Source organism: Dipodomys ordii, unplaced genomic scaffold (genome assembly GCF_000151885.1).
Source record: "Dipodomys ordii isolate 6190 unplaced genomic scaffold, Dord_2.0 Scaffold4, whole genome shotgun sequence".
NCBI classification, from domain to species: domain Eukaryota; kingdom Metazoa; phylum Chordata; class Mammalia; order Rodentia; family Heteromyidae; genus Dipodomys; species Dipodomys ordii.
The window spans coordinates 14,427,194-14,446,336 of record NW_012267220.1 but is presented as its reverse complement, the minus strand read 5'-3'; the positions used below and the strand labels follow the sequence as shown (position 1 = coordinate 14,446,336).

General features: G+C 42.9%; 1 protein-coding gene across 1 annotated transcript in view; it reads right to left on the bottom strand.

Annotated features, from left to right (window-relative positions):
• LOC105991244 (protein WWC2) overlaps positions 1–19,143 on the bottom strand; it is a 60,442-nt gene that overhangs the window by 26,403 nt on the left and 14,896 nt on the right. The window contains exons 7-13 of the mRNA XM_013023859.1: positions 13,879–13,968; positions 11,913–12,532; positions 8,446–8,572; positions 7,803–7,883; positions 7,616–7,702; positions 4,389–4,581; positions 2,195–2,359 (exon numbers count right to left, since the gene is read on the bottom strand). Of these exons, the coding sequence (XP_012879313.1) occupies positions 2,195–2,359; positions 4,389–4,581; positions 7,616–7,702; positions 7,803–7,883; positions 8,446–8,572; positions 11,913–12,532; positions 13,879–13,968 (1,363 nt within the window). The remainder of the gene's footprint in view (positions 1–2,194; positions 2,360–4,388; positions 4,582–7,615; positions 7,703–7,802; positions 7,884–8,445; positions 8,573–11,912; positions 12,533–13,878; positions 13,969–19,143) is intronic.

Below are 19,143 nucleotides of genomic sequence, written 5' to 3'. Positions count from 1 at the left end.
TGCTCCAGGAAAGTTAGAATGAACTTGTGACTTTAAATGAGCATCATTATTCCACAATACTGTGAATTTCCGGAAATTATGTAATCACTTAATCACAATTAAAAAAAAAAAAAGAACCTCGGGGAAGGGAGGGAGGGTAGGGGGAAAACAATGGAGGGGGTAGCAATGTTCAAGAGGAAGTGTACTCATTACCTCACTCATGTAACTGTAACCCTCTGTATAGTATCTTTACAATAAAAAAAATGAGGAAGAGAATAACAAGAAAGGGGACATCTTAGAAGAGGAGAAAAATGTGGAAAGAGAAAACTAAACCAAAAGCAATTAGAAGAAAAGAAAGGAAGAGGGCATATCTATTAACTTTACCATGCGATAATATTATGAAATTGTAAATCAACAAATTAGGTATCTGGCTTTAATGGACAAATTCTTTTTTTTTTTTTTGTCGGTCGTGGGGCTTGAACTCTGGGCCTGGGCACTGTCCCTCAGCTCTTCAGCTCAAGGCGAGTGCTCTACCACTTGAGCTACAGTGCCACTTCCGGTTTTCTGGTGGTTTATTGGAGATGGGAGTCTCACAGTCTCTCCTGCCCGGGCTGGCTTTGAACCGTGATCCTCAGATCTCAGCCTCCTGAGCAGCTAGGATTACAGGTGTGAGCCACCAGCGCCCGGCTTGGACAAATTCTTTAAGAGACAAGTATAGAAACTGACTTGAGAACAACATTTTTGAGAGATTCAGATCAGTAATGAGACTGAGTTTGTAAACAAAAAGACTTTAAGCAAGAAAAAGTCCAGACCCAGTGAGTGGGCTTCACTTGAATACAAAACATTTAATTAATATACTACCAATTTTCCAAACTTCTCCAAAAGGTTTAGAAAGGAAGAAAATGGTTCTTAACTCATTTCATGAGGCCAGAATTATCCTGCTGTCAAAAACCAGAGTCAAAGACATTGCAAAGACTACAGACACAAATGCTCAACAATATTAGCAAACTGAATTACAAACACACAAAAAATACACACCAAACCAAGTTGGATTTATCCTAGGAATGTAAGAGTCATTTAACATCTGTATCATTTGAATGAAAGACAAGAACCACATGACCACCTTAGTAGATGTAGAAAAAAGATCCAACAGCTTATTTTAATGATGAAAAACTCAGTATACTATGAAAAGGTTATTTCAGCCTGAAAAAAGGTTATCTATGAAAAACTCACAGCAAAAACTAATAGTGAAAAATTCCTCCCTAAATCAGAAATAAGAGAAGAGTATCTCTCTGAACTATTTATTTTCAATATTGTATTGGAAATTCTATAGAGGGCTAATATGCAAAAAAAAAAAACACACAAAAAAGAATTAAATGTAAAAGTTAGAAATGAGGAAGTAAAATTATCTCTACTTGCAAAATATCCTAAGAACTCCACTGAAATCAACTCAAAATAAGAAACAAGTTCTTAATTTGAAGGTTATAGGATACAAGATAAACAGGCAATCAGTTGTACAATGAACCATCTGTAAATACAAGTAATAAAAAGTCTCACAATAATATCATATAGGAAAAAATACTTAGGAATTAGCTTAAAAGGAGCAATGAAAATTTGGACTCTGAAAACATGGGTGAAATAAGTTAGGAAAAACTGAAATAAATGGACAAGAATATCCCACATACATGGATGAGAAAACTGTGAAAAATGTTAGGATGACCATATCCTCTCGGATAATGTACAAGTTCAATGCTAGCCCTATCAAAACATGTGGCTGTTTCTGGACATCTCAATCTGAAAAACAACTACAATCAACAGGACTACAGTATGGCTCAAGTGGTACAGTGGCTACCTAGCAAGTATAAGATCCTGAGTACAATCCCCACTACCACCCCTGAGAAAGAATACAAAAGAAGTATCAAATGTATAAACTAACAGCAGAAACCAAATATGTGAACACAATATACAAAAATATAAATTCAAATCAAAAGGTTGTCTATGGTAATTGAAAACAATGAAGGCAGTACACAGTGATTCTTTTGTAAATCATATTTGAAGCAATGATGGAAACTATCTTTCTCTTTTCCTTTGGAATCAAAGGCTAAAGGAGAAAAGGAAGATGAAAGTGAACAAAAGCCTGCTGGTCTGTCAATACTCTATATTTCATATCACTTTATTATGCTTTAATGATTTTGTTCTCTAAATTCTGACTCACCAAGTCTATGGAATCTACCACCGGCTGGTTTGATTGGAATACAGAGTCTTCGTTTTCTTCTTCATTCTTTTTACAAGGCATTTGCTTGGAAGGAAGCAAATTATACCACAGTGTGAAAATCTCATTGGAAAATGGCAAGTCAGCCAGGCTAATCTGAGTTCCAGCCTATGGAAAATAAGAAAATGAAGAAAAGACAATCAAAAACAAAAACAGAGAGAGAAATCAAATGGTTAAGTTAGAATTTATTCCCTTTGATATGATAAAGATTGTTGGGTAAGTCTGACTTTGAGTAGGAATGATACTCAAAAGATGTTTTCTATTTTTAGCTCTGACTCAATAATAATAACCAATCCAAAAACCAATTCTAGGATTATTGCATAGCATGATTTTGACATCTTATGATTAAGTATGCAACTTATTAATTTTTAGAAATATGGGAATATATTTCTAATTAAGTTTACTTTTTTGGCCACTCCTGGGGCTTGAACTCAAGGCCTGGGCACTGTCCCTGAGCTTCTTTTGCTTTTTTTTTTTTTTTTGGGTCCAGTCGTGGGGCCTGAACTCTGGGCCTGGGCACTGTCCCTCAGCTCTTCAGCTCAAGGCTAGCACGCTACCACTTGAGCCATAGCACCACTTCCGGCTTTTTTTTCCTGCTTATGTGGTGCTGAGGAATCGAACCCAGGGCCTCATGCATGCAAGGCAAGCGCTTTACCACTGAGCCACCTGCTCAGCCCCACTTCTTTTGCTTAAGGATAGCACTCTACCATACGAGCCACATCTTTACTTCTGGCTTTTTCTGTTTATGTGGTACTGAGGAACCGAACCCAGGGCATTTCACGCATTTCATGCATGCTAGGCATGGACTCTACCACTACGTTTAAAATTTTTCCCAGCCAAGTTTAAAACTTTTTAAAAATGACTAAGCTTCCACTATAGTTTTTTTTATGATAGTAATTATTACTCATAGTAAAACATCCACCAAAAAAATTTAAATGAATGAAAACTCTCCTTTGGATCTTAGATGAGAAATCAACAAAAAATTTCTTTGGATACATAAGTGCTAAAGGAGGTACATGTGAAAGGCTTTCATATTCCACCAGATCATGCATAGCCAGAATCTAAATTCTACCATACTATTTTTAAAGGTTATCAATTAACATAGCTTATTATATAATAAAGCCTTTACGTAGCATAACAAGTCTTTGCTTCCTTCTAACTTTATTACCAAGTATTACCATACACTTTATTTTTTAGAAAAAACAAGAAGCTGGAAGCAGGGAGCTGATGGCTCACATCTGAAAGCTAAGCTGCTCAAAAGTCTGATATCAGAGGATATAATGATTCAAAGCCAGTTTGGGTAGAAAAGTTTGTGAGAATTTTATCTCTAATTAACCAGCAGAAAGCCAGAAGTGAAGGTCTGCCTCAAGTGGTAGAGTCCTATCCTTGAGTAGAAAAAAAAATCTAGGTGAGAGCGTGAGATACTGTGTTCAATCCCTATACTGGCATGCACATGCATATGTGTACCCATACACGGTGAAAGAAAAAGGAGAAAACTATCATCCTCTTACTTTTGCTCATCATGAAATGTGTTTCCTACTGACCACAGAGAAAAGTTGCTGTGCTTCTTCCCGGAAGCTCCAGGAAAAGAAACTACAAAAGGGAGCTATCAACTGTCATGCTTAATTTTAATGTGTAGCAGTGAATTACGTGTGGGATGTCTTTTGGATATCTGGCTCCATCATTCATTAGCTGTGTGACCCTCTCTAAGCAGCTCTTTATCTGAAAAGGGGATAATCACCCCTTACACAATCAATCTTTCCCCAGATTGTCCTGAGGATTAGAGGAGATAATATAGACAGAACATGAGGCACAAGGCGTAGCTTTATGACTAATAAGCACACTCTGTAAAGTGATGGTCATAAAAAAAGATTCTTCTGTGCTCATGGAATAGTAGAAATGGAACACAGCTTTATAGAACATCAGAGTTTATAAGAAGTCTTAAAAAATCTGAAATATGAGAAAAAGTTATTCCTTCAGAAAAAAAAAAAGTGAAACCACTATTGGTTGTGTCCCAAGGTGTTGGAAGGTCTGGGGTGGTTTCAAGGCTAGCAAGACAGCTAGTAGAAAACATATTCTCACTCAGAACACTGAGCACTGAGTGTTCTATGATGACGGTAACTCTGAAGGCCCCTACCAGGCATTCTTCCCTGCGGTGTTTACTGACGGAGCAAAGGTCAACTCGCAGTGTCTTCTGCTGCAAGGCTGTTTGGGAAATAGCCACTCTGAACACGTCATTGAACAACACAGATTCTGTTGGTGCATGGACTTTTGTTCGAAACAGACAGCTGACATCCGCTGAGGAGGGAAGGACAGCAACTCTACAATACCTGCCAAGAGCAAGAGCAGAATGAATTTCATAAGCACTTCAATTACAGTGGATGCAGAGCTAAATCAAAGAACTGTGAGTTCATTATCAACCAAAAGTGCTGCTATATAATGGGTCTGTGTTCAGGTGTAGATGCCCTGTTCTTAACCTGCCTTAGTGACTGTGCCCCTGAGCATGAGACAGCCCAGTCTGCCACTTGCCATGGGACTTCAGCACAGGCACATGATGGGAAAGAGAGGAGGAAGAAGGTCCATGGGGACATGCAGATTAAACATCCCACCTGCCCCAGGTATAGCCAATTCCCAAATATGTAATCTCTGAGTCTGGGAACATGAGAACACACTAAGTAGACACTGGTGACTTATCCTAAAGAATCCTCCTTGTGAGGATTGCCAATGACCACTTCCCAGGAATGGAATGAAATACATTACCCTACTAGAGAAAAGAAAGGCTGCATAGCAGATTATAACAAGGCCTGAAACAGATGCAACAGTAGTTCAAAAATATCATTTTCTAGCACCTTTGCACTCACAGGTGTAACAAACTCTTCAGAATCTCCTGCTTTGTAAAATCCAAAGTTACAGAAGAACAGTAACTTCTAATGCTCTTTCTGAGCACCCATTATATATGAAGACTCACAATTCTTGGAAATAGCATGAGGTATTTTCCTTTTAATTTCAGTAAGAGAACAGCATCCAGTCTTTCTCCCTACCCCCATTTCTAGGTTTATATAATTCATATTCTAATTAGAAAAACTGTAAATTCAAATGCAGAACTGGGATGTCATATTATTTTTTATTTTACATCACTATTAATTATAAAAATCAGTATTTAAAGACCTTGTGGGCCTTGGGTCAATGTTGTAGACTTAAAGCCTTACTAAGACACAGCTTGTTGCCCCTGGGAAGCTGGAAATTCAGCAGAACAATGTCTTTAAAAGGAAATTATTCTGTTTTCATGAGGAAACAAGTTTATTGAAAGTTAGAATGGAGGGAAGGAAATTTCTGTTTCTCCAGACTGTAGGAGTAATTTGTATCAGTAAATTAGCCCTTAGTGTCATCTCAAAATGCTTCTGGGTCAAATATGAGCCAGTTTCAGTGATTTCAAGGCAAAGGCAGAGGAGGCTAATCAAGCAGGGGTGCTTTTCTTCTTGCTCTGCTGAAGGAGAGGTCTCTCCACATGGGAATCAGGCAAGCCATACTGTCAATCAACACAAACACCAACTCTGCTTGTTATAATCAACCAAAAATGAAGTTTGAAGTTGGAGGGGAGAAGAACACTTGGGTATATTCTATATGCATTGCTACTTACTGCAGTGTCATTATTTAGGCCAAGGCTTTCACACATGGATTTAGGAAAACGTGGCTAAGTGTTTGGGGGAAAATTCAAATCAGATAGACAAGTAACTACACCACTAGGGAGCAGAGGCACATTCCGTACAACCAGCTGGTTGAGGGCTACTATTGTCTTAAGCTATTTTGGGAGTTACCACACCTGCAGAAGGTATTCTGTTCTCCACTCTGAGCTAAGTGATTGTGATTGATGGTGTTGAGGTAGAAAACTGGGCAACCTCACAATATGAGTTCTTGGGGGTATCCTGTGGTTTTCTACTAGACTGTCTTCTCCTTCATTTACTTTACAGTAGCATTTTGGCTACTGATGACACATTCTAGTATCACAGTATTGGAGAGGGGAAGTATATTAGTACTATCAAGCTGTAAGGGTTGCTGAAGGGGACTGCCACATGCTTCAGTCAGAAAAGTTTATTGGGAAAGCCAAACTGATGAGCCATACCCTAAAGCAGGGTGTAGTGTGTGGCCAGACTTCAGTGCAATAAAAAACATGAGTCTTTTTGGCCTTCTGTAATCCTTTATAGGGAGTCTGGTGAGGGCGTAAAGGGGAGATGTTTGTGAGGATGTAGAGGGAGGAGTCTGTGAGGATGTAGAAAGGAGGCACAGGTGAAGGCATCCCAGTCTGCCCAAGGTCTCTCCAGCTGAGAGTCAAATTCTTGATTCAGGTGTCCCCAAACTGAGAAGAGACTGGCTAAAAGGTGTGGGGGATCTCTGTGCCATGGCACCATGTCAAATGAGCGACAGAGGGCCTGTAGGTAGGAGTCACTCACCAGATGGAGACAAGAGACTGTGTAATGGGTGCATAGGCGCAAGGTCTGACATGGGGTTCCTTCGGCAGTTTGGGTCTGAGGAGGGGCCGCCAGGAGGCGGATGGAGGATTGACCCTTGGAAAGAGAAGTGGAGAGGACCCAGCAACTCCTGTCACTATCTCCTCCCAGATTTTGGCACCAGAGGTAAGGACTGTGGACAGGAGACGTCCATGTGCTCCAGGCAGAAAAGAGTTGATTTAGGAGAGTCAAATTGCCAGGCTGCACTCGAGTAGCTTGTGGCCACTGGAACTAATGGCTGACAGATTATATAGGGAAGGGTGAGAGGGAGGTGTGGCCACAGCAGATGAGGAAGTGACCTCAGAGCCTGGGAGACCTTCCACTGTCCCCAGGTATGCAGTGACCAGTTCCCTGGGTTATAGGTACAGGGTGGGGACTGTGGGAGAGAACCAAGGAGGTCTACCTGCAGTTTCACACGGAGAGAAAACAAAGGGAAGGGGCCGTTTTTCCCAGTTGGACCTAACAAAACCAGTCTTACCTGAGGACTTCTGATGGGTGTTTTAAATTTCAGACCAGTCTAAGATGAAAGGTTCTCTGTAAGTTAATCTATCCAGTGCAATACCATGCCTTCTTTCTTTGCTGGTCTCACTAAAATCCAGTTTTTGACTCATATTCTTAAAAATGATTCAGTTGAATTCATCTTTAATAATGAATCAGTTGGCCCCAAATCTAATTTGTCTTTCTCACATTTTCTTCTCCTCCTCATTTATCTACTGTTGACTTAGACATGAACAACCTGCTATGTCTTTCCCATATCTTCATTTTGATGAACTGCTTGATCACAGTATAAAAATATCTTATAGGAAAAAATTTTTAAATCCCCCAATTTCTTTTTCAGTGATTTTTTTTTACTTACACTTTTGAAGTATGAGGTATCAAGAAGGCATGAAGATTTCGGAGTTGTGCTATAATCACCATGAAACTTGAGCTTTTTGCATCGTATCTGTCAAAAGAGAAGCTAATTGAAATAAGGAGTAACCACATGCCATTCACTGGACACCAATTTCTAAAGCTGTCCCCTCTCCCCATGTACATCACTTTACCTGAGTCCTATCTGCACCTGGGCAGTCTCCACAATGGCAACATCCTCTTCACTATAGGGAACATCTTCAATTTCACCAGGCCTGTGGATAGGGAGGAGGTGAACCATCAATGAATGGGAATATCCATTGTAATGGTTGGTGTTTGCCACTCAATGATTTCGAATCAACACACTCCTCTTCTGGCCCAATGGAAATGACCTTAGTAACAGCTTACTTCTTAGTAACAGCTTACTTCTTCCGGAGATTTCTTTACCTCTTCATGAATCTGCCTTTGAGCTTCCTGGAGATCAAACTTCCTGGAGGTCCAACTTTCCAAAGCCCTACTAGGATTACACTACAGCCTCAGAGACACCGGCTTTCAGCATTATATACAATAAGCTTCTTGTCCTAAACAGGCTCTGGTAAATCACTGCAACACTCCCACAAAAGTGGTTTCTACATCTTAACAACTGTCAGCTACAACAGTCTACTTATTGTTCAGTTCAAATGGCTGTACTATGTTTCTGCATACTGGAATATTCTGGCACACCTTTCTAAGTCCTATGTAAAGGGTAGACAAATGAATGGCATGTTTACAACACATAATGCTCTGGCCTGGCTGTGAGGCCTACCAGGGAGCTAAAAGCAAAAAGCTGGGTCTTACTGCTTCAAGGAGGCTTCATAGACGCCGCTGTCTCCAGCCACAGACTCATCCGATACGGCAGCCGACACACAAGCGGGTTTCTCCCCAGGTATGTGAATTCTTCTTTTTGGTAATGATTTTTCCATATCTAGGAGGGGAAAGTGATAGCATTCATTAGTTTATTCTTAGAAACAGCATACAAATACAGAAGTAGTTTAGTTGTGAGAAGTCCAAAGAACATTCTTCTGAGTCAAGGATGTTACTTCTTACATCAACAGGTGTGGACATGTCAAGACATTGACTTACGAGATTCCTGAGATGACAATTAATGTCAGTTGCTATTTGGAAATGTACACAATTTGTTTTTCGGTTTGGGTTTTTGTTTTTGTCCTGAAATACTTTTAGGGAAGTGATATAACTTCTCCCTGGTCCCTAGGGTCCCTAGCCTCTTTCCTTCAAGCAGGTACAAACTACTATACACTTAAGGGAAGAAACGATGAGCTTCCCTCATATAGAGAGCTACTGTAGATTAGGAACAGGGCTTCTAGTCACACTGTGGAAAGGGAATTTCCATGTGTTTACTCTCAGCCTCTCTCTACATGCCATATTCTTAACAGTGTTACTACTCTAGCAAAAATTAAAGAGAATACCATCTTTGACTTACAGAAATTCCTCACCAGCTACTACGGTTTTAAAACTTCTGGTGCTACAGAATCTTTAGCACCAACTACCACTTGACTTTTATCTCTAGCTCATATTCATACCCCAGCGTCCTGCAGTGAGCAAGGAGCATTCATTTAAAGCTGTGCTCTGTACTGTAATAAGCTGCAAGCCTGTGGAGTTCCTTTCATCCTCCAGCGAGTGAGCCAGAGGAGCTGTATTGCTATGCATTTCAGCCCCCCTCTGAGTCGTGACTTTACATCTTGTTAAGATGTTTAAGTTTTAAGGCTTCAGATTACAGGATTGATTGCTGCATTTTCCCTTTTATTTCTGGCAGTGGGAATGCTTTTTCTTGATGATGAAGTACCTTCTCTCCGCCCACCCCCCTTTGTGAGGGGTGAAGGTGATGACATGATTTATTGATTACCCCCAGGAATAACTACAGCAGCCTGAAATTGACTTTGACAATGACAGAGACTGACTGTGGAAAAGACTTCATAGTTATTTCAACTTGGTTTCTGTCATCCAGCAGGGACTGGTGCTGAGGAACAAAATTTATACAAAAACGACTCAACTTACCTGTGTCAGTCTTTAGAGCATGAGAGAGAGAGACAGACAGACAGACAGACAGAGAGATGGGGGGGACAGAGACAGACAGACAGACATTGTTGGGGGGGACAATGTCCCTTACAAACAGCCACCCATTCCAAAGAGAAAGCAGATATCCCTTGAAGAGACTGATGAGTGTCAACAGAAGAGAAGTAGGCTTTATAATTCAATATATGCTTTCCGTTCTTTGTGAATATGAAACTGGATACTATTTGTACGTGAGTGTATTTTTCCTTAAGGTGAACTTTTCTCTTTGTTTTTTCATAGTGCTACAGATCCAATCCAAGACTACATATGCCTGCAAGGTTACCTAGACTTGTCTAGTGACAAGTCTACCACTGAACCATCCCCTGGGGTCTTGAGAAACTTTTCAACAACAATCTTATAACATCTAACAAGTTAAAAATGATCTCTCCCAAGTTTCCAAGATTCCTATGCTAAGCTGCAAACTCACTGACAAACATAGTGGAGACCCAAGTGTGAAGAGTCAGACACTAGCCAAGCAGAGATGCCTGCATGACTGGGCTCACTTAGGTGGGGGACACAGCCCTTTGTGTGATTTGGTGGTGTTGTTGTTTTCATCCTCTCTCCCCTTCTCCAGCAGTCAGCCTTACATACTGGGCTCTCCGTGCTGATGAGATGTTAAGAAGTTGTCACTAGAGAATATTTCCAATACATGAAGGGCAATGTCAGGTTGGCATGCAAGCCTAAGCAAGAAGCTTAGCTTCCCTGTCTTGCTCAACTTGCAGTGGAAGTAACTAAGCTTAGGAGCGTTTGTTTTAGTTATCATCATCATCATCATCATCTTGACCACATAGTCATGAACAAATACCATGAGCCAAGTAAGTGCACTAGATGTGCTCAGATGCTTTCCATGCATCATGGCTAATATGCCTGCCAAAAACAGCCAACCAGAGTAGCAAACACAACCTGGTGGAAATGTGGCTGACTCCAAAGACAGCATGCAACCCACCACCCTTCTTCCCAGAGGCAGAGGTCAGGCTCCAGGTGGCTTCCTGTTTGGTGATGCTGCGGTGCCCCTATCTCTCCTGTGCTTCTTTACTCTGTGGCCGATCATTTCAGTGACAATATTTAGGAGCTTTGGTGCTTCCCCAATGGGAGGAGAGGGTATGACAACCATACAAAAAGCCCCAACTCCGTCCCAGGACTTGGGCGGGACACAGAATTTTGGCTTCAAAAAAATAAAGAAAAAAGAAAGGAAAAAAAAAATTCAGTTTCAGTAGCTGAAGTGAAAGGCACAAGTTGGACTCATCTGTCTTCAAAGATCTGAACTGGTTAACCAACTCATGCTTAGAATTCCTGGCACCATGCATCCAAATAAAAATGCTTCTGGAGAAAGCGCGGAGTGTTTCCTCTGTGGTGGGCCTGCTGACACAGGCAGATCCAAACAGGGCTCCCCGGAGCAGCAGAGCTTTTACTTCGCTTTCTGCCGCAAGCTAGCTCAAGAATAATCATCCTTCTTAGACCATCGTGGAGATCATTTGCCAAAAGGGCACCATCTGTGCTCTTCACAACCATACCTCATACATTAAAGACTGCTGTAACGCAGAGGAAAACAATTTCTTAAACAATGAAATTCTCCTTGTTTGTGTCTCTTTGAGCACACACGGGAGTAAGGACTCCATCTGTCGCAATCTCTTCTAGAAACTGCAACTGTGAATGCAGCCAGAAGGTGGCAGGGTAACATCAGACACTGGACGCTGACTTCTCCAAATTAACTTTACACAGAAGGGGAGAATCTGGCATGAAACAAAAATTGTATTTATAGAGAATTCCCTGAGCAATCTAAACATTGAACCTTGGCACTAATTAGCTGATATGCTAATTGACTTGGTTTTAATCTGTTTTAGGCCAACTTTGGAAAGAAAACCCTCTTCTTTGCCTTGCCATTTCAGACCTGGAGTCTACTAGAAATGTTGTGGACTGTGCTCAGGAAATATGTTCTGGCCACCTCCCACACATTGAAGGCCCTTGGACCACAGAGCAGATGCCTAATGATGAGATTGATCAGATAGGGAGTGAAACGTTCATCCAATGACGACAAAAACCTGTGTATATGAATAAATACTCCTTAAAGGCAGCCAGCTGATACTGGGGAGGAAGGGGATGATTCCATCGGTTTATATGGAAGATTTTGGCCCAATCACTCTCCTTGAGTCAGTTCACGGGAGTATCTGAAATCAAGGTCCTCCACTTACCTGCTGTTCCTTCATACAATGGCTCCCTAGCACATTCGTGAAGGCCTTTGTCTTCTAAAAGAGCCTGGGATGCTCCTCCAGAGTCTGAATCCAACAGGAGCTGACTCTCGCCGAGGCCAATGTCTGCAAAACGGCTACTCAATTCACAGTCTTCAAAGTCAGCCGTGAACTGATGGAGAGAGGCATCATGGGAAGACGCGGGAAATGTGCCTTCCAAGACCAAAGGAGAGCCCGGGGGGGACAAGGAGGACAGAGAGGACCTCGAGGACAGGGATGTCACAGACTTGGGGGCCTCCGTCAGCGGAGGAGTGTGGCCGTTGGCTGCGGCTGTCGCCCCACAGAGTCCACTCTGGCCAGGCTGACTGGGGCACTTGACCACCTCGTTTTCATGGATGGTGGTGATGGGTCCGGAGGGAATATAACCGCCCTTCTCCTGTAGAAGGAAGTCCAGTTTATACTGATAGTCCACGTCTAGCTGGTCCCCTGGACTGCTGTAGTAGAGCTCACTGGAACTGAGGGAGTTGAGTGAACCTCTGCTGGAGGTGTTGAGGGAGCCCCGGCTGGACGCCAGGGATCCCAGGCTGCTTCCGGACGACATGGACAGCGTGCTGGCCGAGAGGCTGAGGGAGGGAAGCACACTTGTCAGATCTGTCCCTAGCTACAGCCCCTGTTGGCTCCTGCAGGCCCTGACAGGAAAGGACACCAGTGGCGCCAAAGTGTGGATGCTGTGGCCAGGGCACTGGAATCTTCTGTAGTGACATGCGTGTATTTCCTTTACTCACTTGTATCCCCTTCATGGCTCCCAAAATACTCTTGCCATAGCAATTCCAGTGTCGTTCTTAACCTACCTCCCTTTTGCCAAAGGATTTTTTTTTAAAGAGAAAGGATTAAATATCTACGCAGAAGGACCTTTGCAACTAAAACAGTATTGAACAAACCACCACCACCGGGAAGAAATGCCTAATACAAAGTGTTAACATAGTTACTTTGCTTTAAAAGCCTGATTTGGACTGGGAACAGTGGCTCATGCTGGTAATCCCAGCTTCTTGATTTTTGCCAGGGACCAAACTCAAGAGTATGATCCTTCTACTGGTGCCTCCCTACTAGCTGGGGTTGTGGGCATACTTGGCTTCTTTGTTGACATGGGGGAGCCAGAAGTGGTGCTGTGTCTCAAGTGGTAGAACACAAAAGCTTAGGGACAGCACAGCCAGGCCCTGAGTTCAAGCCCTAGGACCGACACACACACACATACACACACACACACACACACACACACACAATGGAATAAGGGCTAAAATGTGATATTTTCCTACATTCTTACTGATAGGCAAAACATCTTCCTATAAAATATTTCAAATATGAACTTGGGCTCATAAAACACAATCCATGCGACTCTGAGTTTGGTAACATCAACTGTACTGACAAAACCATTTCATTTCCATTTCTTTAGCCTTTTGGGGGGGGGCAGGGGGGGGTCCGGTCATGGGGCCTGAACTCTGGGCCAGGGCACTGTCCCTCAGCTCTTCAGCTCAAGGCTAGCGCTCTACCACTTGAGCCACAGCACCACTTCCGGCTTTTTTCTTTTTGCTTATGTGGTGCTGGGGAATCGAACTCAGGGCCTCATGCATGCAAGGCAGGCGCTCTACCACTGAGCCACCTTCCCAGTCACCCCCCCCTTTTTTTGCCAGTCCTGAGGCTTGAACTCAGGGCCTGGGCGCAGTTCATGAGCTTCTTTTGCTCAAAGCTAGCAGTCTACCACTTGAGCCACAGCCCCACTTCTGGCTTTTTCTGTTTATGTGGTACTGAGGAATCGAACCCAGGGCTTCATGCATGCTAGGCAGGCACTCTACCACTAAGCCACATTCTCAGCCCCCATTTACTTTTAAATAGCAGCAACAAAGCACCAAATAACCAAAGATGAACTACAATGTGCCTGAACATCTGATGAGAGTCCCCCAAAACTCACCTTTTAAGTTGTGAATGCAAATAAGTAGTTAATTTAGTAGTTTCTTCAAGTTTCTGTAGCAGCTCTTTTCTTCTCTCTTCCAATTTCAGTCTAGAAAAAGACAGATTATTATGCAAGATGAAAATCAAAAGAAGACAGGTATATAAATATTACATATGACAAAGGAAATCCGAATGACCTTGACTGAGAGACAAGAGGACAACCAGAAGGGACCCCGGCAAAACTGCACACAGCCATGATAAACCAAGGAAGAGATTTGGGCCCCACCTCCATTTTTCTAATCAGTACTCAAAAAAGAAACGTGCTGCTGCAACTTCAAAATGCTGGCAGTGTGACGTATCCTATAGGTCTGTGAGTTAGGGAAGGAAGAGTGAGGAGAAAAACTAGGGCCGGAACAACCTGCTCAAAGACTACAGAATCCTTACACAGATCCTAACTTGGCCTCCCATTACTTAGCAACAACCATCTCAAAGTACTACTCGATGATAAAAACTTCGTAATCCTGATTTTATGAGAATTTTAGTGATTAACAAAGATTAGAGGGCCAGGAATGGAATTCCTCTAGTCCTTTCTACTTAGGAAGTAGAGACTGGGAAGATGATGGTTTAAGGCCTGCCTGGGCCAAAAATTAGTAAGATTCCCAGGGTATGAGAGTTCATGCCTGTAATCCCAGCCATGTTGGAGGTAAGGATAGGAGGATTGAGGTCCAAGTATTTCTCTGGGTGAAAAGCGAGACCCTGTCTCATTAAGAAAAGCGAAAGGGCTGGGGAGTATAGCTTAAATGGCAGGAAGTGCCTGCCAAGAAGGTACAAGGCCCTGAGTTCAATTCCATATCAGTACAATTGGAAAGAGAGGGAAGGGGAGAGGGAGAGAGGATTTAAGCATTTAAGCAAGAAGACTTCAACGTGACTTTTCTCACTACCTGCCATCTCCTCACCTGCTCTAGCTTATCATAAAATTTTATACATATTCAACTGCAAAAGCTTTTGAGCTTTTTTTGTTGTTAAGATTATTATGATGTTTTATTGTGGAAACTAACTCGTTGAAAACTAGATCAAGCAACCAAGGCACAACTTAAGAACCTGCGTTAAGTAGTGTGAAGCATGAGGGGTTGTAAGACAGGTTGGAGCAAGCCACTCCCTTGTCACAGGGGTAACACTTGGATGTGGAGAGGGCACCACGGTTCCAGGCCTGCACTTGCTGCTTGCAAGCCGTCTGTCCCCATATCCTTGATAAGTCCCAGCTTCAAAAGTCTCACCTTTCTCATCTGTAAAATGGTGAATATCATCCTCCTGTACCTACTTGATAAGACACGCAGGGGAGTCTAACCATAATGTACCAGAAAGTGCTATACAGACAATAAAACCACACTGTTCTTGTTCAAAGCCTCAACACACCCTGCACCATGGCGATAGAAAAATTAGCCACTTTGGTTTAAAGAAAAATAAATGCCCCTGATTGCCAGCCTCTTTGAAATTTTATGTATGTCTTAGGTAATAAGGAAATATGCTCATGTTTTATTTATAGGAATCTATCCCTTTGATGTGTCAATAACAATTTCATTAAAAAGGCATTCTTGTCATTTTCTTTACTACTTCAAGGCCAGATAAATTCTTAACTCACAGTTGTATAAAGAGCACAGTCTTTAGTTTTCTTCATCTCTCAAATATAAACAAAATCTCAACAAGACTAAAAAAAAATAAGACGAAGACTGATTGAGAAGGTGCATAGATATATGGAGAAATGAGAGAAATATTCTTTTTTTTTATGCCAGTCCTGAGACTTGAACTCAGGGCCTGCGCACTGTCCCTGAGCTTCTTTTGCTCAAAACTAACCCTCTACCACTTCAGCCACAGTGCCATTTCTGGGTTTTTTTTTCTGTTTATGTGGTACTGAGGAATCGAACCAAAGGTTTATGCATGCTAGGCAGGTACTCTACAACTAAGCTACATTCCCAGCTCCAAGAGAAATATGTGAGCTTTAAAACTAAATATTACAACCAGGCACCACCAGTGGCTCAGGCCTGTAATCCTAGCTATTCAGGAGGCTGACATCTGAAGATCGAGGTTTGAGGCCTCCCCAGACAGCAAAGTCTCCGTGACAGTCTTTTGTTTTGTTTTGGGGGGATCCAGTCGTGGGGCCTGAACTCTGGGCCTGGGCACTGTCCCTCAGCTCTTCAGCTCAAGGCTAGTGCTCTACCACTTGAGCCACAGTGCCACTTCCGGCTTTTTTCTTATGTGGTGCTGAGGAATCGAACCCAGGGCCTCGAGCATGCAAGGCAAGCGCTCTACCACTGAGCCACCTTCCCAGCCCCTCCGTGAGAGTCATCTCAAATAAATTACTTTAAAAAGCCAGAAGTGGCACTGTGGCTCAAGTGATAGAGGGCTAGCCTTGAGCACAAAGAAGCTCCGGAACAGTGCCTAGGCCTGGAGTTCAAGCCTCAGGACCAGCAAACAAACAAACAAAAAACACCCTAAATATTGCTTTTATTAAGATAAAATAAAGGCTTCTGGTTATATTTTAAGGAGGCTGTGGAGGCTGGGAAGGTGGCTCAGTGGTAGAGTGCTTGCCTCACATGTATGAGGCCCTGAGTTCAGCTCCTCAGCACCATATAAGCCGAAAAAGCTGGAAGGACGCTGTGGCTCAAATGATAGAGCGCCAGCCTTGAGCTGAAGAGCTGAGGGACAGTGCCCAGGCCCAGAGTTCAGGCCCCATGACAGACAAAAAAAAAAAAAAAGGAGGCTATGGTATGGCATGAGAATGTTCATATATACGCAAGCCTGAAGCTGGAATACAAAGTTCGTTCGTTTTTTTCCTGGCCACGTGGGAAGCCATCCCTGCCTCCAGGAGACCACACAAGCTCTTGTTCACATGTCCCCACTGTGAAGGCGGCTGCCAGCTTTCCTCCTCCTCACTGGTGTCATCAGGAGAAGCATGACAGAGGAACAGGCAGTCACAGAGATGATCTCCTGATGTCCCCACCCAGCCAGGTCCAGGGACAGTGGGAAGTCTCCCTCTGATTCTAGGTGTCCCCCTAGGGAGACATCCTCAAAAATGGCTGGGCAGCTGCCCTCTCAAGGGGCCTCACCCATTTTCCTGAGCTCTTCTCTAGCCTCTGGATTCTCATCGCCTAAAATATATCCCTCAGCCCCGTCCTGCTATTCCATGCCCTCCTTCCCACTGCACTTGGTAGGTTCTATGTGCCCTCCTGCCTGGGTGCTGAGGGAGAGAGGGGTCACCTGATCCCCCCTAAACCCAGACCTTAACTCCAAGGGACAATTTGGTTCCATTCATTAGGGAGAAAAGTCCTTGTTCCATTAAATAAATGGTATTGGCACCTTTATCCACCAACTTTAAAAAATACATTTCATAAGCCCTCACAAAAACACTCAAATGAAATACTAGCTGGGCACTGGTGGCTCACGCCTATCCTTCTAGCTACTCAGAAGGCTTGGATCTGAGGATCATAGTTCAAAGCCAGCCCAGGAAGTTAGGTCTGTGAGACTCTTATCTCCAATTAGCAAACATAAAATTGGAAGTGACACTGTGGCTTGAAGTTGTAGAGTGCTAACTTCGAGCAAAAAGAGCTCAGGCACGGTGCCCAGGCCCTGAGTTCAAGCCTGTTGACCACCGCCACCAACACCAAAAAGAAATAATAAAGACACTGTGGTTATTAGAAGGCAAACTCCCGGGAATTTGTAGGAAAATAACGTATGGTGCTAAAATCTTACCAGCTCTAGAAAAGCACAGACTTTGCTAACTGGAGGAAAGAATAGAAGACGTGGAGGAAGTTGTACACTGCATGACTTCATTTATAGCAATTTCTCTTTGAACCTGAGGATCCTTCCAATGATCATCATATGATGATGTGCTTCATCACCACTAGGTGGCGACCTCACCACTATAGTCAGGCTCCTGTTGTGTATAGATGGGCAGGAACTGGGCTCAGTGTCATAGGGTGGCTGAAATTCATGTGAATTTAACTACTCTAGAGGCCACACTCCAGTAAATACTCAGAAGCTTGTCTAACATCCTCCTGAAATACTAAGCCATCACAATTTAAATGGAAAACAGGAACATGGGGGACAGTGCAGCAAGTAGTTCTTTGGTAGTTGCTGTGTAGAGACCCAGAGGTGATTGAGGGATTTGGTGTTGACAGGGCACAAAGATGAAATCAAAGTTTGCACAGAGATTCCTATTCCACAGAAGCGTCCCTGTCTTAACATGGAGAAGTAAGAGTGCTTCCCAAGGTGTCCTACCTTCTGAGGTTCCACTTACCCCTGAGTAGCAGCCACAAGCACGGTGGAAATACGCATGGAGGAGGAAGAAACAATAATGGGCCAAGAATAAGAGCAAGTCACAGAATGAGGGGAAGTGAAGCAAAACCATGACTTGGGAAACGAAGGATCCCATGCTTGCTACTGTGGGTGGGTTGTGGAATCACAGTGCTCTGAGCAACCAACGCTGGCAATTACATCCATCAAGCAAGAGAGCCCAAGTCCCTCAGCCTTTCACTGTCATAGAGATTTGGGGATTTGCCTCCGGCCACAAACACTAGAAATGACTGTTCACTTGCTGGAATGCCGAATGACTCAGAAAGGCAACGATTCATAAATAAAACATACGTTTCCCTGCTTGGGAGACAAGCCACTAGTATCATAAATTAGTGAGTCTGTCCACACTGCTAATTCCCCACATGACACAAACCCCATGGCTGGGCCTCAGGAGATCCGTCACTACCTTTGAGAAGTGTTTTATGGCTCCAACTCCTGATGTGTCCCAACCTACTGTTGGAGTTTTGTTTTTGCTAGGATCTTGACAGTTATATGCGGGCAAACAAAAATATGAAAGTCTCTTAGGAACAAACTATCCCTAATAAAAAAAAAAAAACAAGCGAGACACCACACCCATAAAAGCTGAGTAAAACAAAGGAACAAACATGTATGTGTTTTGTTTCTCAAACTGTAGGGCCTTCCAGAGTCGCCTATTTTTACAAAGCAGAACATGACATGCGTACAATTACATATACCCCCACTTCCACCCTGATGAATTCCACTGATCAAAAATATTCAGGGGAAAAAAAAACCCAACAACCTGCTTTTGTACTGGTTGTGCATATCCAATATGTATGTGTGTGTGTATATAAAACACATATATATCCATGCTGGGATTTGAACTCAGAGCATCATGCTTCCTAGGCAAGCAATATACAACTCAAGACACATGTCTATTTGCTTAGTTATTTTTTGGATAGGGTTGCCTGCT